This window comes from Xiphias gladius, chromosome 2, assembly GCF_016859285.1.
Source record: "Xiphias gladius isolate SHS-SW01 ecotype Sanya breed wild chromosome 2, ASM1685928v1, whole genome shotgun sequence".
NCBI lineage: Eukaryota > Metazoa > Chordata > Actinopteri > Istiophoriformes > Xiphiidae > Xiphias > Xiphias gladius.
This window is the reverse complement of record NC_053401.1, coordinates 11,686,987-11,710,126: the sequence shown is the minus strand read 5'-3', so window position 1 is coordinate 11,710,126 and position 23,140 is coordinate 11,686,987. Positions and strand designations below refer to the sequence as shown.

Genomic DNA, 23,140 nt, shown 5'->3' with positions numbered 1-23,140 from the left:
CTAAACCAAAAATAAATAAAAACCAACCAAAAAATATTCATGTGGGTTCGTTTAATGTCTAAATCTTCTGTGACCATTTGGGTGCCAAATGAAACAAGCGAGCCTTGGCAGTGACCGATTCAAAGTTTCCATCATCACTACTGTTTTTTGAAGAGAATTTTTTGGAATTTGGTATGTTGCACCTCTGGTTAGTTGTTCACTTGGCAGATTCCCAGTAAAGCATATGGAACTTTCATGTCCACATTTAACCAGTGAGTGCCCGTATGATTGAATCAGCTGGTTTCCATCATATTTGGTGGCCAACTGGTGGCACTGTAAGTAAACAAGCCCGGTATGTCTACCATATACCATTTGCCTTCCATCATGTCTGCGCATCACTTAGTAAAACACGTTTTCAGAAAAAATAAACCCAATTTTATTTCCAGAAAACAGGTAGAAAATATCATACATTAATTAATACAAAAAAAAAGACCAAAAACTAAGTTTTTAAAAGAAAAAAGTTTATCCTGAACTCAATATCAAAATTACTGCAAGAGAAAAAAAAGAGAGCATCTGCAGTTTACTGTGTGGGAAATTCAGAGACGTGTTTGTTGGGGTTATTAGATTTGATACAGACTGGATTGAGAGTGTTCTGCAAAAAGATAAAACAAAAGCTCAAACAGCATTTAATAACCCTTCGTTTAAATGTAATCTTAGTAATATGAAATTGTAACTAATATTCTTTTGAGAAAATGTTAATGTTTAAAGATGGTCAAACATGGAAGATGTTTTAAAATGACATTTTAATCCCAAATAATGGATTTAATCCGAAATTTGTACTTCTGCTATTACATTTTTACTTGAACTTGAATCACTGAGTCTGCTTTTATTAATCCATTCTTCAGCCTGTCCACAGACCACCTTGTGGCATCTTGTTTAAATTTCCCTCCATACTAAACCACATGAGTCCACTGATCCACCTCCAATCTAACTCAGCCTGATGATCTCAAACCTCTTTGGCTTCCTCTCTCTCAGGGGCTGAGGCAGTAGCTCAGCTTGCCCCTCACCCGTCTCTCCCATCACCTCCTGTGCCTCATTGTCCGACCCTCCTTGTCCTCCCTGTCCCGTATCCATCCCTCCTGTTTGCTTGTCCTTGGGACATTCTCCGTTGTAGGTCTTGACATAATCCTCAACACGCCAGCCCCTGAATTCCTGCGGCTCGGAGCAGATCAAGCCAGTGTAAGAGACGGCAGGGTGGTGCTTGAGCCAGTAGATCAGGTAGTGGATGTTGTAGTCGCAGATCCAGGGGTTGTTGCTCAGTGAGAGCTTTCGTAGGAAGTAGAGGTCTTCCAGTACACCGTACTGGAAGTAATGGAGGCTGTTGTTGGACAGGTCGAGCTCACGGAGGTACAGCAGGCCTGCAAATGCAGCTGGGAGGGGATGAATAGTAGAATTAAATGAGTACTGCTGTCTGATTACTAAAAAGGTTATCCTGTCTCCATGGACAATTCCTGTTTGGTTGCTTGTGTGGTTTACTTAAACTTACAGAAATAAATTTTTTTGACCTCTTGGGGGCAGCACAACAAGCTGGGTTATTATCACCTAATAAAGTTGTTCTAGCAAGTTTATTAGCAAACAGTTGCTTATTTACACATCCTGCAGACACAAAGCCAACAAAATCTAACTAACATGGGCTAAAAAGGTGACTGCTGATGTCCTTAAAAGGTTTCAGGCATTGTTAGCAGTTTGTGTATTTGTTTGCACATGCATGCTTGTGTGTGTGTGTGTGTGTGTGTGTGTGTGTGTGTGTGTGTGTGTGTGTGTGTGTGTGTGTGTATGTATGTTGCGCGTTTGAATGGAAGTAATTGGACAGTGGAGACTGTTTCATGCTGCCCACTAGCCTTTGGCCCATCTTTGATCTTTACAGAGGGGAAGAGAAGATGAGGAGAATGTACAGAACATATAGAGGAGGACAAATATTGTGAGAAGAAAGACATCGCTGAGATAGAGACATGAGAGCAAAAGAAAAATGGACACTAGGGACTGAAATCCTTCCAAGTCTATTTTTAACAGATTAGCTGCTGCTACTTCATCATCAGACCCTAAAGATGATAAATAGAGGGAGCAACAGGACATAAAGGGGGAGGAATGGAAAGATGACTCAGAAGACTGACTATCCCAAATTAGCTCCTGTTCATTAGCTTTTTGAGCGACTATGACCACAGGGAGCCCAATATGGTCTACTTTCATGGTGTTTTTCTCAGGCAGGCGTCAAACTATTACCGTAATCACCATAAGTTCCTTTTAATTACCTACAATTCTCTATAACAAATAAACACAATTTTAAAGCATTAAGTCACCATAACTACAGATATAACTGCTGTAAAAGTCCCACTATTAAATACAGATATGCTACTTCATTGTTGCTTCATTTACAGTAACAAAAAGGAGATGTAGATACGTAGGATGTTCTGTAGGGAGTCTTACAGGAAAACTATTAAGAAATTTTTTTCTGCAGAATTTGGAGTTCAACGTGGCTGGAGCCCCCAGATTGTAACAGTTCCTAAAAAGTTAAGTTTTTACTCACAAGAATGTGCACTAAATTGGCTTCAGATGTAATGCACTTTCCTGTAACTTTCTAAATGATTGTTTTGTGTATTTCAGTGTTGTCCTGCTTGGAAAAACCACAACCTGGTGGAAGAAATTGGCCAAAACCAACAATGAAAGACTGTTGCAAAAAAGGCAGTGCATCAACAGTATTTGTAATTATCCAAGTGTACCAGAGCCTTTGTGTTGCCTTTTCATTCGTGTTCCGTTCCCTCTCTGGTCATCCTTCACATGAAAAGCATAAATAAACATTCACTTGAAAATTAACATTTTTTAAAATTTTTCTCCAAATGTGAACAAGATTAGAAGGAAAACCACATGTCATTGGCTATCACAAGCTCTCAGAATAACACAGTGTGTGTTGTCAGTTTCCAATGTTTCCAAATAGTCTTCAAATGGTTTTAGATGAGCTACAGTAGATTGTTTACATGTGTTGCAGGGTTATGAATAAAACTGCAAGGTTTTGTAAAGGATTTCCCTCATGAACAGGAAGACATGAGCCCAAACATCATTAGCTTGGAGCGAGAGTCTGCCCTTTTTTTAGTGGTACTCCTGTATTGCCAAGGCAGATTTAGTATTCGGATTCAGTAAAAATGATCAATCAGATGTAAAATTCAGTAATTCACCAGCAAAATCCCAAGATCAGAGGAAAAAAAAAAAGAACACTCTGTGTGTTTTTCCAACTGCTATTATGTTAATCACCTCACGGACCTCAGATTTATCTTGCAGCCCCTGGTAGGGGTCTCCACTTGATTAACCCACAGCACAGCTCATTTCATCATTACAATGAACTGGCAATGCAGCAGAAGCAGTAATGTTAAAACAGTCATTTAACTTTTGAGCAGAACTATGTTTGAGTGCCCCTGTTATGTGATTTTAACAAATACCTACTAGCCAATCAGAAACAAGTATCTCGAAAGAGCCCAGATATATGTGCTCATGTATATGTGGGGTTATGGAGGGTGGGGCGGTGGGGTTACCTGTGTCTACAAGGCGCAGACTGTTGCTGCTAAGGTTGAGCAGCTTGAGGTCTTTGGACAGCAGGAACTGTTTGGGCCTGAGATGTTTGATACTGTTACTGGACATATCCATCTTCACTATGTCAGATGGCAGGTCAGCTGGGATGTGATTCAAATCTGCAAAGGGAGAAAGATGTACAAACATAAGGTCTTCAACTCTGAAAGGACCTGGCAGGTAGAGTGTTTAGAGGAGAGAGAAAGCTTGGGAGAGAAAGCTCACTGTCCTTTAAAAGTGTAAAAGGGTTAAACTTAATAGAAGATAAGATTTCGGATACAGAGAATGCAATACACTGCAAGTATTTATATGAAGACAAAAAATAAAGATGCATCCATGTATCCCTATTGATAGGTTTACGGGACTGAGGCAGATGTGAACAACAAATGAAATCAGAATGCTGAGTGTACAGCCCCAGAATAAGCAGGAGAGCTGAAAATACAGTCTGTCTGCATCTTTATATATTTTCAAGATGTTTTGTGGGATGTGGGCAACATTTAACGTTGCTAGCGTGACAGCATGTATAACACTATTGGGAAGAGAGTGTTTCCACTCTCTTCCCAGCCTCACACGCACACGGGCACAAACACATTTCCCTGCCGTAAGAGTGTCTTTGAAGACTGTAATGTATGAAACAGTGATTCCCCACATATTCCCATCTTGAAAACAGATCCTCTCTGGATTTTAAATCAAAGTCCCACACTGAATCATCTCCACAGCGCTGGGACAGTTAAAATAAAGATTTGTCACTGCTAACACATTTTGTCATAAAGCTAAAAACAACAGAGCGAAAGCTTGAATCTTGATATGTGGAGCTTATCCACAGATTATTTTAAGACCGTTATTGCACAAGTTCTAATTTTGGGATTTCAAAAGCTGGATCAAAGTGTTTTGAAGTAAAAAAAAATTTCTGGTTTTGAATTTTTTTTTTTTTTGGTTTCCACAGAGATTAGACTTGTTTCACCTGTCAGTGTATGTAAAAAGAAAAAAAAGAAAAGAAAAAGAAAATCGCAGTTTGATTTAAAATTGAGTGAAATGAACATTGTTTTTGAAGCAGTTTGCAAAATGGTTGCAGACGAGAGGAAACGGAAATGTGTTAAGCAGTGAATACTGACTGAGATATAATCAAACAATGTTTATTTTTATATAAAATGACTTGGAAAAAAAGTTTGTGTACGATATGTGTGTGGTTGAGCATTCATGTATACACGCATGTGGACTGGTTTCCTGGATGTATTTATTTACACAGACTGTAATTTGCTCAGAAGAATGCTTATGGACACTTTTATAGTGCAGATGGTGCAGACTTTATGCACAGACTTTACTGCCACAGATGTTGTAGCCAGTTAACATGAAGGTGTGTTGCCATAAATCATCACTGACTCTAAGAAAATATACTCACACACACACACACACACACACAGGACACACATATACGCATGCACACGCGTAGCCAACACACTCAGGAAATGTTATTATTGTCCAGTGATGTGACGCAGTGATATTTGATGAGTGTGCAGCAGGCAGAGACATTTAAAAAAGCAGGAGCAGACTTTGGAGATAGTTAACTTCCAGGTTACAAGCCGTCCGTCCTCCATGGTGAGAACTCTTCTTTTGAGAAGTCTTACGGGAATCCCATTCAGCCTTAGGTGAATATCTGTCTGAAACTTTGTCCAAGCAGATTTTCAGATTCAAAAAGCTGGAAAAATGCTGTCACATTTCAGTTGCAAACATCAGACTCAAATTCCCAGGCTCCCTTATGTGAAATCAGACTTCAACCTTTTAAGCCAAAAACTAACCAAACCCTCTCTGTCCAAGAGAGATATATCTGTGATCTTGTGTGTTTCACAGTTTAATGAGGATAATCTCCTACATTGTGCATAGAGCAGTGATAGTGGGTTAGGGCTGGATAAGTGGTGGCTGTGCCCTGAGGGTCCTGCGGTATCTACCTCTGGGTAAAAAAAAGTGTTAGGCTCTTTCCTCCTTTAACATCTGCTTCATACCTCTACAGAGCAGATTGTTGAATGGAGAAATATACAGAGAGAAGGAGAAAGAGAGTGAACAGGTCAGGACAAGTGAAAATTATTTATTTATAACTGGGCTTGGACTGAGTTTTTGCTGAATCTGCTGGAGTCATTATGTTGGTTCACATGTGAACATCTGTCCGATTTAGATTTTTCTGTCAGAAAATGTTGCTAAATTACTGCCTAAGAAAATCTCTCCATTTCTGGAAATCCGACTGATTTATTTGATTAAAACTCCACTGTAATTTAATCTGAACAATTAGCTGTTACATTTCTACAGTATTTAATCATTTATTCTTTGGAAACATCCTTTGGAGAGCCCATCATCGGTTGTTTAACATGGATCATGGAGTGTAGTAAATATACAGCAGTATTTATATAATTTAAATAGATAGAGGTAAGCTATTTCCATGATTTAGTACTTTAGGTGTGCAGAACATTAATCTGGACATTTATCTATATATCCCACTCCAGAGGTTATGGTTTAGCACTACTGATGATGTATATAAACATATGAATTATGAGTTAATCTGTAGTTTGGTTATTTTTTCTCCTTTCTTCACCATATATTTTTGCAAAAGGTGAAATATACAGCTCCAGCTGCCAGATACATTATATTTCATTAGCGCATTAATACTGAATCTGTTTAGAGCAGGGGGTTGCAATATGTTTAATACTGTTTGGACAGCAGAGGGGGAAGCAGTTAATTTTTTTTTCAGCACTGACATGATTACTGTGGGGTCAACTGTGTGTAGTGCAGTGAATTTTGTGGTTTGGACCCACGGCCCAGACTTGAAAGGAGGAGTCATTTTTCAAAGTCTTTTCTTAGTTCTAGGCTCTGGTAGCGTACAGTTAGCTGAGAATTAATCCATATTTAATGTGGGCCTTCCTCAGTTTAACTGTATTTCATGTGAAGTCACTTGCACTTCAGTTGCTAAACTGCATATATGAACCAAGAGTAGAGGTATCATGGTTTCAGAGGAAGTATATGCAGTATAGTTGCTCATCCAGCATTAAAGTAGAGTATATGCAGTATATGCCTTGAGAAGAGAGATGAGAATATTGTGTGTATTGTGCTAAAGCAAAAACCTGAACAGGGTTGGGATCTTTTCCGTTATTCATGTTTAACAAGAAAAATCTGTCAAGTTCCAGTGTGTTTCTCGGCTCTTGATTTTGCATGTGTGTTATGTTTGGGCTTTATGTAATATACAGTATAGAACTCTCTGTCATCATTCTGGCAGATGATAGAGAGGCATGGGTAAAGCCTTTTCTAAACATGCAGAGTTCTCTGTTTACATGACATCACTACTACAATGACCAGATTAGCGCTAGTTGTCATTTACTCCCTTACAATGGTAGTCTTGGGGGTTTGAGTCATGCTAAATTTAAAAAATAAGGTTTATTGCCTTACTGCTTCAACTCAAAGTTACAGTTGGAAGCATATTGACCTACTACCAGCAGCCAGTTAGCATCTTAGTGCAAAGATTGGAAACACACAATGCACATACAGTAACCCCCCATAAAACCAAAGCCATTTTAAGGAACAAGATACTCAGACAAATACTTAGTGAGCTTCAGTTGGTGTTGTTAGGTGGATGTCATTAACTTTGGACATAGCCAGGCTAGCTGTTTCCCCTTGCTTCCAGTCTTTATGCTAAGCTAAGGTAACCGGCTGTTAGCAGTAGCTTCATATATACCATAGAAACAAGAGTGGTATCAATGTTCTCATCTAACTCCCTGAAAGAAAGTGATTTTGCATATTTCCCAAAAATGTCAATCTGTTCTTTTAGGTTGCAGGACACGAATTGTCATTTTACAAACAAGTACAATGATGCACTCCTTTATTTTTGTTATTGTTCCCAATAGTACTCCCTAATCAGGTCTTTAAGTGAGTCCTTAAGATCACAGTTAATGTTTTGAAACTGTGTGTTTTATCTTTCCGCACATAATCTGCGCAAATGTTTTTTTTTCTATTTCTGCTCATCCTGATGAATAAATACAGAGCCAGTGTTCCAGGACTGAGTGCATAAAATTGCCCCTTTGAAGGCCTCCCATGTCACCATGTCTTGGCAGTAACAAAAGGAAAGAAAAGAATACAATTATAATTATCCTTGTGTCATCTAAGCTTTATCCATCCAAATCATCCTTAGACAGTGGAGGCAACTACCCATCAAAACAACTGGTTTCTGTGGGTATTCTAAGTAGCTCATGACCTGTTCTCACATTGTTTCGCTGACGCCTTCGCCTCAGCCTGGAAAACTTCTTTGGGAAAGTCTGAACCCCAGAAGTCGAATATCAGTACAGTCCCCAGTGTGGAGAGGATTCACACTACTGCAGGAAAACTTCTTGGTGTCTGGTAGAGTCTGTAGCTTAATCCTCCTGTTAGTAGAGATTGATGTTTGATACTGTCCTCTTTTTCATTCATGCTCTCTCCATCTGCCTCTCACTCAACTGACATTATGGAAGATTATTTTTTCTGCTGACTAACTGCCCGCTGTCTGTGCGCCAGGACGTCAAGGGAGACCCTGACATAATATCATGCATGTTGGCGTGTATGTGTCTTGGAAGCAGCTAACATACCATACACATGAGTCACTTTTCAGCCCCTTGCTCAAATGGCCTCAAGTTTATATGGATGATTTGTGGTACTTCTGAAACCTATGATTTCTTAACCTTATGAGCACAGTCTTGAAGGTAAAGTCTAGAACTAGGCCAAAACAATACCACCCTGTAGCTGTGGTTCTCAGCAACCTCATGAGATGTGTGCAAAAAAAACCAAAAAACTCGAATGACTAAAAGCTCATAAGGAGATAAATATGGAAAGGTGATTTTGCACTGATGTAACATCTGGCATATATCTAGAATGAGGGGGCATTACTTAATGATTTGATAATTGCTAATGTTACCTTTTTTTATGCTAATGTTACATTTTTTTAGGCTAACAGTACTAATACAGTACTAATCCAGGATATATACAATTTAGAGGGAGTTCAACACCGTGTCCGTCGTATAGAGGGGACCTAAACAGAAATAATTTTGAAGGCATATATATTTGGATATTACCACAGAGTAACTCTAACTCCAAGGTCCACGTCTCATCCTTGAGAAACATAACCTCAAGAACTCCCTTAATAACTCTGGCCACTCTGTATATCATTTATCTCCAGTAAGCATGATGTGGAGCCTGAAATCTGCTGTGGTTCACCTCAGAGAAACAGACTTCAAACCAGAGGGAGGGAGACATGTAGACTGGGGAGAAAACCAGGGAGAAAGGAATATAGGGTTCGTAGACTGAGATATCAGAGTATGTTTCCACTCTGCTCTGGGTTTTCTATTTCTTGCTGCCTGCTTGCTTTTCAGTCCAATGTGAAAGAAAACCCTTTTCCACATTTGTTCCACCTCCCTACACTCATGTTCACCCTCTCCACGATTTCTTTTTACTTAATCTTTTTATTTTTAGACCACTGTCATTCTGATATTTAATTTCACAGAGTCTGACTGAAGATGATTAAGCTTTAAAGCTGCCAGTCCTGCAGCTGCATTATATGGCATGTACCTGTGCAAGGCCAGCTTACCAACCTGGCAAAGTGTGCACCTGCAATGGGACCCTAGGCCAAGAGGGGCCCCAAAAAACCTAGGGTTCCGTACATGTCCCTTGGTTTTGGTAATTTATTCAGTGCAGATTTGCACCACTCAAAGGTGCCCTGTGGAGTTTTTGTTTGCATTTAATGTTTCCTGTATATATCCTTGAGGTCTAACAAATGTGTTGTATGCATTTTTCTTTTGTCATAAAAACATTTACTAAACCAAATTTTGAATACTTCATATTGTACATTGCTTACATTCATGTTTGCTTGCTAGCAGTCTTTGTCTTCATGGACCTTCTTGGCGTATTGTTTGTTGGCACACCACCAACTGTTCAGGGCAGGGTCCCACTCATAAAAACATAGCTTTTTTATGAGCATTATTATTTTAGTTTACATTTTCACATTGTGTTCGGATTACACACAACTTTATCAAGAATATGTACAATCAAATGACTACTAACAAAACACAGATCACAGTGTTTTTCCAGCATAGGACTAAAGGTTGCACTGAATTTAATGAGAACTTGGAAGCGAGACACATTGCACAGGGGGCTTTAGGTGTGGTGTCAGTAGGGCGCAGACAGAAAACAAGCCCCATAATGAGATTTTTTCTCTTGGGGGATCAAGAAGTAATATATAATGGAAAATGGAGGGAACAATGATGCTTTGATTTTCTGAAGCAACTCCACATAATCTGTGAGAGAGTTTTTTAGGCCATATCATACCACAGCATACCAAACTCTGCCAGCATCTGTAAATGTTTAGATCACTGAACAGACAAAAGGGGGTAGAGAAAAAATAAGGTGTAATTATATAATCTACCTGTGATTGTATTTCGCTGTGACTGACAGCTAATACTACTAATAAAACTAATGAAAACATTGCTGCAGGAATCCAGCGCACATAAAAAGCAACAAAATGAGACAACTTCAATCCTCAACTGGTATCAAGTTACAGTACCACTAAATGGGTCTCCTTGCAGATCAAAAGTGAAGAAGCCATGACCTGAATGTCATGCACAAAGCTGTAATATATTAAGCAACATTAACACATCACATCTCGTTTAGAAGGAGGCAGGATGGAGGGTGATTATCGGGCATTAAAAAAAAAAAAAAAAGAATTGATGTAGAGAGATGGATTGAAGAATCCGTCTGTGAGAAAACAGAGACCTTATAGCGATTCAGATAAAGAATCAATTCAAACGTCCCACTGTAGAAAAAAATTAGGAAAATATGCAGAAAGCTTCCTCAAGCATTTACCCACTACAGATGGTGCATTGTGTGGCTTTGGCTTGTCAATTCTCTATGAAAGATTGCTTTTTCTGAACAGCATTAGCACTCCATTCATAGATTCATTCAATTGCTCATTTAAATCTGGGAGCTCACTTGGTCTGAATCACGGACACAGTCATTCAGTTTAGTTTGGTGACAGTGGATGCAATTATGGTGTTAGATGAGTCGTGACACAGAGAGGAGGATGAAAGGGAGAAAATGAGAGAGCAACTAAGTATTAAGACCCCACATAAAAGTAACCCAGAGTGATCTGTCTGCACAAATTCAGAGATTGCCTTTTCTTTGAAAAGCAACAGTGAAACAAATTTTTTTATGGAGCCCTGGAGAAGTTACAGCCACTAGGACAGCAGCCTCAAAATGGCATTTTTACGCAGATGTGAAAACTGGGGGACCTGAAAGAGCATTGGGGAAGCTGTCACCCATGCTGACTCAGTTTTAAAACTGAAAAAACAACACACATTTTTGAGATGCTGGTGGTTATTCCTGCCTTCTAAAATCTCTTGGAGAACATGTGTCTGCAGAAAATTATTGACAGCATGATTCAAATTACAATTCATTACAACACAAGAGAGATGGTGCTGTACTTGCAAAAATCAGACAAGTGCTGAACACCACAACAGACCAAACAAGAACACAAGCACACCAAAATGTAGCTCTTCAAAATGCCCGAAATATCACAAAGTGAAACGAGAAAGTTGTCTTCAAATACTAATTTAACTCTTGAACCAAAAGTTGCTATGTGTCACTTTGGGGGAAAAGAGCAAGGATTTAAAAAGAACAGACCACAACCAGCCCCAGAGCCTGCCCCTTCCTTCTCAATGAGTTTCAGGCGCAACACAGAATGAGCAAACAGAATAAAACAAACACGACAGGCTTGCTCAGCCTGGTTGTAACCAAAACATTAGATAGCAAAAGTAAATCTCAGGCCTAGTCTCAATGGACATGCAAATATAACTATCACCTGGAGAGTGTTGCACAAACCGAACAAATGTACCTTTTAACTCTGCTAGGGCATTCTATTTGTTATTGGTATGTTTTCTAGGAAATTTGCTTTTTTGCCTCATATCATAGTCATCGAATAAGTAGCAAAGCTTAAGCTAACCACACAACTGTGAATGATTTCACTTAAGTTTGGATGCAAATGAACAGTTTCTGCTGCAGGAATAACGAACCGATTCCTCATGTCAGTTCATGCCAACCTTCATGTTCAGTATGTTTCAAGTTGAACCTTTCCTGTGGACATAGTATCTACTGGATTTTTATCCAACTCTTTCCAGGACAGACAAAGGGCTAAGGACTAAACTAGTTGTTACACGTGTGATTGACAGGCTGGATTACCAGCTGGATCACCAAAGTTATTACAATTCATCCTGAAGGGATCATGAATGTCGTGCTAGAGGAAGACTCAGAGGAGCACCAAAGTCAGTAGTATTCATCCTCTGACAGCCATGGATGTCTTTACAAAATTTCACAGTAATCGATCCAATAGTTGTTGAGATATTTCAGTCTGGACCAAAGTGGTGGACCATTGACATCCATGTAGCCATGCCAGCCGCAAGTATCTACCTAAGAAGTACCTACTGCCTTAACTGTATACTATTTGTTCCACGTGCCAGACAGTTTGTTAGTTAGGCTATCAGTTATTCTGAAATAGGATCCAAAATGTATCATCTCTGCTTCAGATTTTAAGAAAATTTCAGTTAGTAGACTTTAGTAGACTGCATTTTGGCGTTACATGACACAAGATAAGACATGCAGAATTTTACATTCTGTCACCTTTGTTGCTGCAGTCCAGCAGAGGTCTAGGGAACATGTACGTGTGACACATGGACGTGGCCCCTGGCTTCACTTTGTTTGGTGGAGGCCGCGGTGGCCCCCCCCCTCCGCCCCCCAGCCTCCTGTCCACTTGCTTGTCATCCTCACACAACGAGTCCACGCTCAGCTTCTTCAGCTTCTGGCCCGTGAGTAAAAAAGGTTCTGCACACTTGGCGTAGTTGCCCAGGTTGCGGTTGCTGGGTACCTGCAGCTTCCTGACCAGGCTGTCCAGTGAGCAGTGGCAGCTCCAGGGGTTGTCATAGAGACGGAGGTAGGTAAGGCGGCGCAGAGGAAGCAGGACCTCCTCCGAGGCTGTTTTCAGTCGGTTGTGCTGGAGGAGCAGGGTGGTGAGCTGGGAGAGGCCACTGAACGCTCCATCCTCCACCATGGATATGTCGTTCTGCTGGAGGTCCAGGCTCTTTAGCTGGGTGAAGTGGGAGAACATGTTGTCCCTCAAAACCTAAACAGAGAGAGATGAACTGTTGGTTTTTGTGGTTTTGTTGCCGTTAGGTATTTTCTGTTGTGTACAGTGTAGTGTTTAGAGTAATTGTCAACAACTTTGGGTGATATATTAGTAAATTATTGACTATGCTGTAATAAAAGGATAAGGCCAAAACCACTAACAATGATTGTCTGTGTACCCAAAGCCTCATATAGCTTATTCCTCTGTGTCACAGAGCTCCATTGTTGTCCGAAAACTGTTAAAAACACATCAGTGAGCTACAACGTTGCACTGGCTATTCCTTCACAATGATAAATTTGTCTGATAAATACAGCACTGTCTTTTTTTTGATACCACAAACACCGTCCTGCTGCTGTAAATACTCAATAGTGCACCCAATGTGTATTAATCCACAGCTGAAAATAGTCCCCCAACAAAATTACTAAACTACAAAACCACAGTGCAGCGCACTTTTAAAAAAAAATTGTTTTGCTTTTTTTAAAATTAGTTTTATATCCTTTCATGAAGGTATATATTTGTCACCCCTTCTTAAAGCCTAAGTGAATTTTTGAAGTCACTACCGTACAATCAGCATAGTAGCTGGGAAGCATTAATGGCTTTCAGTGAAAATAAACATTCTTGTTACAAATCTTGAACATACCCACATACTCCTGGGTCTGATATTTAACTCATTAGCTCCTATAATATCCACTATGTTCATCAGCTAGTTGCTAAACTTTGTCAGCCAGCCTTTTGTTGTCGGGCAGGTAGCGCAAATAAAAAAACACTGAGAACAGTGATTAAGAAAGCAGCGAGAGTAAACAAACACAGTAAAGTTGCAGTTTGTAAAGACCAAGACAGTAAGCTGAAATTTGCAGCTGTAAGTACAAAATGCAGGTTTTAAAACTCAGATTGTAGCTTTAATGTAGACATTTTAAATGTTTCACAATTTTAGGCAGAATCCAAAGATACAGCTAAAAGTAAAACAAAATCCACTTTGACAATTCTTTCCCTCACTAATCAAGCATTCAATAACGTAATGAGCAAAATTCAAGCGTAATGATACTTATTTTCCAACGATTTGATCGATGTTTATTACTCATTCGTCCTCATTTATCACCTCACTGGCAACGCATTTTGGTTTTGTTCCTCTCAGCACCTGTGACACACATGCTGTGTGCTCAGTCAGACATGAAGAAACCTACACACACACAAGCCTGTCTTTGATCTCAGGACCAAATAAATGATGCACGGATGCTCACGGTATCAACAAGCTGGCTGGGTTTAGGTTCAGTAGTAGAAGCTTGACACACTAACTGTTACATAAAACTCTACTAGACATTCTCAGTGCAAACTCTCTGCACATACCTGAATCTTATTTCTTGCCAGCAGCAGGTGGTGAATATCTTTGGGCCAGTCCTGCATCACAGTGGTCAGCTGCCTTTCCTGACAGTCCAGGTACTTCTCTCCTGCCTCCATGTATTCCTTACACTCCTGGGCTTGACGCCTCATGACCCCTGCCCTGCTTCTGCCTCGTACACGGCCCCTGGCGCCCCTCTCCCTGACCCCTGACCGAGGGCCTCTCTGGGGCTCAGCTGACCGAAGGAGCAGCAAGAGGAGGAGAGTGGCGAGGAGACGCATGATGGGAGACAAGTGAACAGGAAGGGAGGCCTCTTGGTAATCAGGTCAACCTTGGAAAATTGTCGTCGGGTGATTGGTGTGATGGGATACGGGAGGCGGGTCACAGCTGTGTGTATGAAGAGAAAAACAAAGGGAAGAGAGAGAGGGAGGAGATGGAGGATGGATACATTTATGTATAATAGAAAAGTAAAGGGTAGACAAATAAGCATATATATTCTGAGAAAGACTAACTCACAGTTAAAGAGGAAATCAAAATCATTTTAGTCACAGATACAATAAAATATACAGGGACTAAAATGGTAACACCACACATGTTTAAAGAATTAGTGGAGAGGTAGAGCAAGAGAAAAGTGGGGAGAGAGAGAGAGAGGAAACAGGAAAAGGGGTTTGAAGGAAAGAAAAAGAGACATTTGTGACATGTTAACATCTTAAAGGTTAAAATGTGGTTGTAGTAAAGTGCTGTTTTCTTTCTGGGGTACACGATGAATTTTTTCTACTGACAACTAAACAGACGCTGATGTTCTGTCTCCATCTACCTGCCATCTTTCTAAACATGCCTTTCCTTGCTACCGTTCTGGCTCCTGATCTTATTAATGTACCTCTTTGTCTTTATTTCCTCTCTTCACATCTTGCTCTCCCTGCTTTAATTACTGATTACTTGTTCTCAAACATCCATCCGCTTGCAGGGTGTTTGTGTGTTTATGGGCGCTTATGTGTTCTGTATCCTGTAAGCCAGTCCTTTATTTTTAACATGTGTTTCAGCATATTCCTTGGAAGAAATAAAAGTACATCTGAAATTCGTGTTTTCACTTTGTGCTTTTATTTGAATTTAAACTTGTCCTGGCATGACCCATAGACTGCTGCCACTTTGGTTATGATACGGTTAAAGTTTAGGCATGGGCCGGACTCTTCCTCCCCAAGAAATAGTAACTGGACAGACAGAGTGTTAGCAATCTTCTCATCAACCTCTCCACCCAAAAGCAAATAAGCGAATTTCCAAAACTGTCAATCTATTTCTTTAAAATCACTGTCTGGCTATTTTTTCCTGACTTACTGTCTTTGCATCTTTTTCTCTCTCTTTGTTACAGAAGCTGGTGAGCAAAAACACACACACACACACACACACACACACACACACACACACACACACACACACACACACACACACACACACACACACACACAAACGCACAAGCACACACACACCCACAGAGACACACGTGCACACCGACTGTACCAAACCGCAGCCCCCTTACAGTCTTCCAGTCTCTCACACAGTGGAACAAGCCTGTCAGTGCAGATGGTGTCGTTCCATTGTGAATAACAGACTGGGCATGCTACAGACAGAAACAGCTGCGAATGTATCTTTCCAGTGTATTGAGCGCTCTCTTAACTGCCCCAATTATCAATCGTCTCAAAGGAAGCAAACATTAAAGCTCGATTTGCTTCACCGCACTAATACACTTCTATTGAGCTGTTACTCTAAACCCAACAGAAACTGAATGAACTGGTCTTCTCAACCACCAGCTGTCAGTTTGTGTATGATTGTGTCTGCCCTTATTCTTTCTCTAATATTTACATACAAGCATGACCTTATAGACTTGTGCATGTTTGTCTGTTTATACTGCCCATCAATTGAAAGCACATGTTCTTGTGTCTGTGTTGCTTAATTGCGCCGCTGATGAGAGACATGTTTCAACACAAGGTGAGACTCGTGCCAGGCCAAACAGCAGACTAGACTAGACTGAAGGGAAAGCATGGAAAGGGGCCTTGAGTAGACTCAGACACATTCTCTCAGGCTAAGTCATTTGGTCTGGTACAGGTGGTTGATAAACAGTACAGTGATCCAACTGCACGAGTGGTCCTGTGCTGCTCAGTGGCTAAAGCGTGGCATTAATATTGCTAGAATTTACGGCTTCGGCGTGGAGCAAACACACTCTCCAGTGCAGCGTAGCCACATCCTCCAAAATACACATAATGTAGAAAATATTAAGGACGTACAGGTGACAAATTAAAGGAAAAAACCAACAGTCCAAAACGGGGCCCCTGCAAACCTCCAGAGAAGCTTCAGTACGCTTTGGTATATACAAGTTCCTGGAACTCTTCTGGAGGATGAGCATTATTCCTCCAAAAGACAATTTCTCCTCTGTTGTTTCAATTATTGCTCTAAACTCTCTCATAGTTGTTTAGATGGGCTAAGATTTTGTCACTTTGAAGGACATAGCGTACTGTATAACTTCTTTCTTAGATTATGATATAAAGGACAACATAAAACAAAGTGCATTTCATTTTCTGTCTGAATTAACTCACATAACTGACATACCCTGTCTTGTTTTCAATGCCAGTATAAGATCTCATTTCCAGCTGTAGTGGTAAGAGAATTGTATCGTTTCTAGCAACTGAACTATATCTCTGCGCATTGTTCAGGTTTTTCCTTTAATATGTCATCCCTCTAAAAGGTTGAGTGAATAAAGTAATACTAAACACTGTGCTTTATTTAAAAATTTAAAAGTTACAGTTCATCCTCAGGTTTTGTGTCATTCAAATTATGACTAAGGTAAATGTCAAATGTTTGAAACAAGCTGATGAAAGCATTCACTTTAATTGCAAATTTATTTTTTATTTTAACATTTTTTTCTCCACTTCCCTCTATAATCAATGAACTGTCTCCAAAGCAGTTGGACATGTGCTGTTACTGCACAGATCTTTTCCATATCACTGTTCAGCAGGGAAAGTCCAGCCCTCCTTAGAAAATTACAGCCACACTCAGCCTGCAGTATCCCAACACACATTTCAGCTGGTGCCATAATAAACCCTCACAAGGCCAACCCATCCCTGCTTTTCCCTCATGCCCATACCAGCCCGAATGAGCTTTTCCAGTCAAATATTATACCCACCCCAGCTCCATAGCCTTCTCGAAGAAAACCTGTCTCCCACTGTCTGTAAACATCAAGCAGAAACCCCTCAATGTTTCAGTCCGATATTTCCTCAGGGGCAGTGCTCTAAATACTTTAGTTTTTGCTGCCACTGTCATCTGTCCTGAACCAGCATGAAGTTTGATCTGCACTTGAAATGCGGCAGCTGACGTGTCTCACATTTTGGACCCTGGAAAAACAAGTTTGTGGGAAGAAGCTGAGGCCTTTTTGGAGAGAAAATTTCCATTATAAATGTTTGGAAACCCCTGATGTAAAGTATTCTTAATTTTATATGACTGTCAAATGTCACATTGCACTTGGACCAGATTGAGTAGTTTTTTTGGTTTTAGTTTTTTGGTTTCTTTGGCCATGCTAATGGCATGGCTCTAGGGAGGAGAATGTCGGTTTGTGGGTCTGCTATTTCGGTCTAGCCTAAATTATCCCAGAAACTACTGGATGGATTTCCATGAACCGTTGTAAAGATCCTCAATCCCCCCTCAGAATGGTTTCTAATGACTTTGGTTTTCCTTTAATTTTTCGTATAGCGCCATTATAAGCTAACATGCCAAACAAAGATGGTGAACATGGCAAACATTATACCTGCTTAACATCAGCATGTTAGCGTTGTCATTGTGAGCATGTTAGCATGTTGATGTTTGCATTTTGCTAAAAGCACTGCGTTTCCTAAGTACACTTTCACAGAGCTGTTAGCATGACTGTAGACTCTTGGTTTTGATCTTTTTAGTGCTGTAACCTACCTTTGTACAAATATTCCAACCTTTCTGTTACTATTACTGTCTATTTTGACATTTTCACTGTCCAGCTTCATCATTTGAAAGTCATTATTTAGCTTGGATTTGGAGACATGGGGTATTATTCAACAAATGCTACGCATCAATCATATCTCAGCCCTGAGCACTTTATGTAGTGCCGTGTGTGGCTGACAGTTTTATAGGATTTGTTCACAGTTGAGTGAAGGTCGTGCATGCGAACAAGTGTGTAGTTTAAACGCCTCAGGGTCACCCATTTAATAGTAATGTTGTTTGGTTTTTATATTTGGTCCTAGTTATTAGACATTTTATTTTTTGTTAACATTCCCAGCTCAGTTTTCAATATTCTCACATTTCAACCACGTTAGGTGGTTTTTACAGGGAGACCACAATCAGACGGGACTGCCAGCAAACCCTTGAGAGAAATGTACGTGTAGCAATGAGAGTATGATTATGTCATCAGTCATGATAGAGCTCCAGTTACCAGTGTGCACCGAACAGACACTTACTATATCATTATTTCTTAAGCTGCTGAGCAAAAGGAAAAATCATTATTTGGTCATTTACGTTAAATCTTTCAAATGGCTTTTAAAACCAAAACAATTCACCAAGTCAATCTTTTAGGCAAGTAAAGGACAACAAGTCCACCAGTGTGCCAGTGTGCTCTCAATTAAAGCAAACCACTGAATAAATGCTTAAGTCTGTGTGGAATTTGTTTTGGGCACAGTGTGTGCAGCATGTAGACCTAGAGCTCACCTCTAACTGAATATCGTGTGTCTCCCTGCTGTATCATCTTTAATATGCCTTCATCTGGGAGTTAAAACAACCATTTCTTTCACTCCTTTGATCCTCATACTCCTTACACAATCTCGTAATTTGATGAGTGCAAGAGATCAACTAAACTAAAGTCATTCAGTGACTACATGTATAGTAGAACATCACATTTATTGAAAAAATATAATGCTGGGTAGTGAGTGTTGCATAATGAAGTGGAATGTATAATTTAACCAGTTGGTTTGGCAGGAATTCAGTTGTGAGGAAGTTATACCACTCTGCCAAAGAACCAGAGGTCAAAGTGCAAATGTATGAATGAAGCAGAAGTCTCCACATAACACACACACACACGCACACACACACACACACACACACACACACATGCATAGACACATATATAACGGTATATTACAAGAGTAGATTCATACAGATAGACACAAAGGGAGACTCAAATAGTGCAGGCACCTATACAGGGACAGTGAATGCAGATAAAACACAAAGAAGAGACACATGCTTCCCCAGTCTGTGTGTGTTTTCTGAGTTGTCTCTCGGTTCAAATGGGTCATTCGGCCTCGGCAGACCGGAGGAAACACAGACTGGTTGGCCTCTTACATCATCCAAATACCACCTACGTCAGGAAGAGGGGGTGCGAGGAGGCGAGGCACTGACTGAGATTAAGAGAAATACAGATGGAGGCAGTTTACAAATTTGAAAACCATTTCCTAAATAATGTGTCAGTGAAAAGAAACCACACGGAGAGAGTGAGAGACAAAACGGAACAGAATAGCTGGCTCAAGACGAGATTAAATTCAGAAGTTGAAGTTGCATGGCACAGAAAATATCATGAAGTCAGCTAAAGGGAAATTCCTCCTGGCAAAGAAGGGAGACGGATCTGTCCGGTGTCAGGTCACACCGCTCTGCTTCTTTTAATCCAGAAACACACAAGAAGACACTTAAAGTCCTCAGCAACTGAGGAAAAGAGGCAACAGCACATATTACCAATACAGTAGACCTTGTCAGGTGTAAATTTGTGGGTCAAAATACAGGCTCGCTTTCAGTTTTGTCCAGATTACGGTCATAAAAACCAAGCATTTGATATAAAGGTTTTGGCGCTGATTGGTCCGAGGGTAAATCTGGTGGCTACATACGAATCCCCAATTTTTTTCCTACCACTGCACAGATATCACATAATCTAAAACATACTGTATGTTTTCCTGGTTTACCATATACATATCAATATGAAGAAAAGGCAGGCAAACTATGCTGCAAACTTGACTTGCAAGCTGAAGAACAAGCAAGATCTACCTATAAAAATCTCATCCAAAGCCTTGAGGCTGTACAGTCTCTACCTGCACTGGCTGCCCACAGAGGATCTTCATGCTCCAAGGCCACTGTGGATGGAAAGAGTTCAGCACTCCAGAGAAAACACAGAAACACAAAGGGCCACTGTGTCGCAGAGTTGCAGAGAGAAAGTGAGAACAAGCGGGGGAGGCTGCAAATACAAGAACGAGCCTTTTCTCTTTAGCTACTTATAGAAAAAATGTTTAAAAAAAAATCTGCTTCTGTCCAAGTTGAAAGCATAGATATATTTAGGGAAGCAGGCAGAAGGTCGGTTGGTCAGTCAGGCAGTTAATAACAGTAAAAAACAGATATTGGAGAGTTGAAACAAGGAGCGAGTTTATAGGTGAGTTTTTGAAAAAAGTTGCCTCCTAGCAAACTGACCTTACTTTGTTTCATTTGGGCTGATTTTCCTATGTGTGTGTGCCCAAAGGTCTGTGGCTTGTTACCATGTAACAGGCCCACCACCCAGCTAAGAGACAAAGAAGGATATAAGGAAAGAATGACGGAGCAGACCTAGGAGAATGTAAAGAGAAGAGGAGGGGAAAAAAACCACAAACCCTCAATCCTAAACCAGAGGACGAGACAGTGACAGAGACAGACATATACTGTCTATGTAGAGAGCAAGTGAGAGAGAGAACCCTTACACATCCCTGAGAGCCTAATTGAAACCAGACAAGTTCATTTCTGCAGAACAGGAGAGGCAAGAGCCGTAGAAAGTGGAGGGACATTTCAGACAGGGTAAGAGGTGGTGAACTCACAAAAACAAATATCTGAAAGAGGATGTTTGATGGAAACTAGCCAAACTGTGTGCCTTTTGTGTATGTTCCTTTATGGTGTACATATGTGAGATCTGTTTTTGTCCAAACAAAACAAGAATAGCAACTAAACCCCAGCTTTCAGCTGATGTTAGCAGGCATTGGTGTGGTCTCCCACAGTTTTCTTGGCTGCATCTACTCATGTTCTGAAACGGCTATCTATGAAACACTCATCTCCATTATAAGACATTAAACATGGGATTACTATGGCGCTGAAAAGTGACAGGTTTATAAATTCTGGGACAGAAATATTTTACTGTTATGCAATTTTCCACTGTGTTTAGTCATTTACTCTATTCAGTTACTTTTCTATCAAGAAATCTTGAGTGTCTGCAAACTGCCTCATTAGAATCAGGGAGTTAAAAAACTGTCAGGAGATGTTTAACAGAGCTCAAACACAGGTACACACAATGTCTTCCCCAGCTGTGTTGATTGGTTTGGATTGGCGCCAGACAAATCTCCACTTTAAACACACGAACACACACACACGCACACGCACATGCACACGCACACGCTCATGCACACAGAATTCTCACTCCTCTTACTACAAAGTGTTCCACTTAAACTTAACTGCGGCAAGCTGAAACAGAAGAAGTCTAAGTAAAAGGGTCTCTCTCACTTCATAAGCGGAGTAAACTTGCAAGTCAGCCTTTTTCTCCCCCCCCCCCCCTTTTTTTCTGTGCAGAATTCCAGAGTGAAACCACACGTCGCTCCGCTCTGCGCTGCATGAGGCTGGAATTTTACTGAAACTTACACAGGGACATATCACTCCTTCTGTACATTTACATATATAGCTGCACACACACGCATATGGAAACCTAAACATCCAGCAAGTATACTGTACATACAGTTGTGCAGCAAACTGTGCAGCAGCCCTGGCCTCCTTTTGAGTATTCTGTAATCTTACCCTCAAAATTTCGGAAATCTGCAGAAGATCTATCTGACAAAATCTCACACCTAGCACAAAATAATCCCAATGCTATTTCATTTTTCACATAGAATATATATATAAGTAATCAATGAACGCCTGGTGGGCAAGGCTATCCAGAGTGTTTAGTGCTTTTAAGTTATGGTGCATGGGATCACCAGCCAGTTACATGGCAAAAGCATTAAGGAATCATCTAAAATTAGCACTTAACTTTGAGGGGAAATCAAGATTAATGTGAGGGGGCAATGATCCTGCATAAACTTCGCACAAGTTGAGGAACTCCAAATTGGAGTGTCAAAAATAGAGCTGGAGCAAGATGCATACATGAATATGATATTCACTGCTTGTTTGGAGCTGTTTGTTTTGTTTTTTCAATTTTTAAACAAGATCCAAAAAGTACAATCCAACAAAGATACTGTATGTTAAACAAACATGCTGCCTGTTAGTAACTCAGCTCCGTCTATTCATATCTTCAGATGTTTGCTTGTGCAGACATCTAAGCTGCAGATACTTTCATCGCTGTCTGATCCTGGACATGTGTTCTAATGTTGCATTGCTGCAATCTATCTTTAAATCACTTATCATAAAACACGTAGTAAGTTTTCAGCATGACGCATTGCATTCATTCTTTGTCTGTGCATTCACTATCAGTGTATGCCTACAATGTCTAATGAACAAAGGAATAGCCTAAGAAAAGGGGGAAGTCACACTTCTAGTAAAAAGTAATAATCCTTTGTTGGATTCAGTTACATATTCTGCAGTCTAGTTACCGTTTCACATCAAGATAAAAATACTATACTGTGGCTTTTTTACAGCTTTCTGAAAATCAGATATTATCACCTAGAACTAAACACTGGTGCCAAACTACACTTGCCAAAAAAAATCTCCTTGCATATTGAATATTGGATTGGGGTTTTTCTTTGTTGCTTCCAGCTGCAGAATCTTTTGCGGATAGACAGATGTGATGGTACAGCATGAATGTTTCAGTCCTACCTGTGCAGGGAGAGAATCCGGCTTGGGCTCATCAACTCGGACCTGCAGATCTCCGGTTGGTCCCACGTCCCAGGGTCCTAATCCTGTCATGAGCGCTGAGTCCAAGCCAAGAGAATCCTGCCTGGGTGCCTATACACTTAGAGCCTGAAGTGAGGCTCGACTGACTGGCTGCTTCTCCGATCTCTCTCTCTCTCTCTCTCTCT

General features: G+C 40.4%; 1 protein-coding gene across 1 annotated transcript; it reads right to left on the bottom strand.

Annotated features, from left to right (window-relative positions):
• Window positions 1-435: 435 nt before the first annotated feature.
• lrrc17 (leucine rich repeat containing 17) lies at window positions 436-23,076 on the bottom strand. Its single transcript, XM_040149015.1, has 5 exons — window positions 22,938-23,076; window positions 14,129-14,507; window positions 12,280-12,778; window positions 3,567-3,722; window positions 436-1,409 (listed from the first exon to the last, which is right to left on the bottom strand). Exons 2-5 carry the CDS (start codon window positions 14,399-14,401, stop codon window positions 967-969), a joined length of 1,371 nt encoding a protein of 456 aa, XP_040004949.1. The 5' UTR covers window positions 14,402-14,507; window positions 22,938-23,076; the 3' UTR covers window positions 436-966.
• Window positions 23,077-23,140: the final 64 nt, after the last annotated feature.

Bases quoted from the DNA above. Each gene is read 5' to 3' on its own strand.
- lrrc17 (XM_040149015.1), bottom strand. From the start codon at position 14,401: ATGCGTCTCCTCGCCACTCTCCTCCTCTTGCTGCTCCTTCGGTCAGCT. The intron at 12,779-14,128 runs GTATGTGCAGAG...CTCTCTGTTTAG, and splicing joins TGGCAAGAAATAAGATTCAG to GTTTTGAGGGACAACATGTT. The intron at 1,410-3,566 runs GTAACCCCACCG...ATCCCCTCCCAG, and splicing joins TCTGCGCCTTGTAGACACAG to CTGCATTTGCAGGCCTGCTG.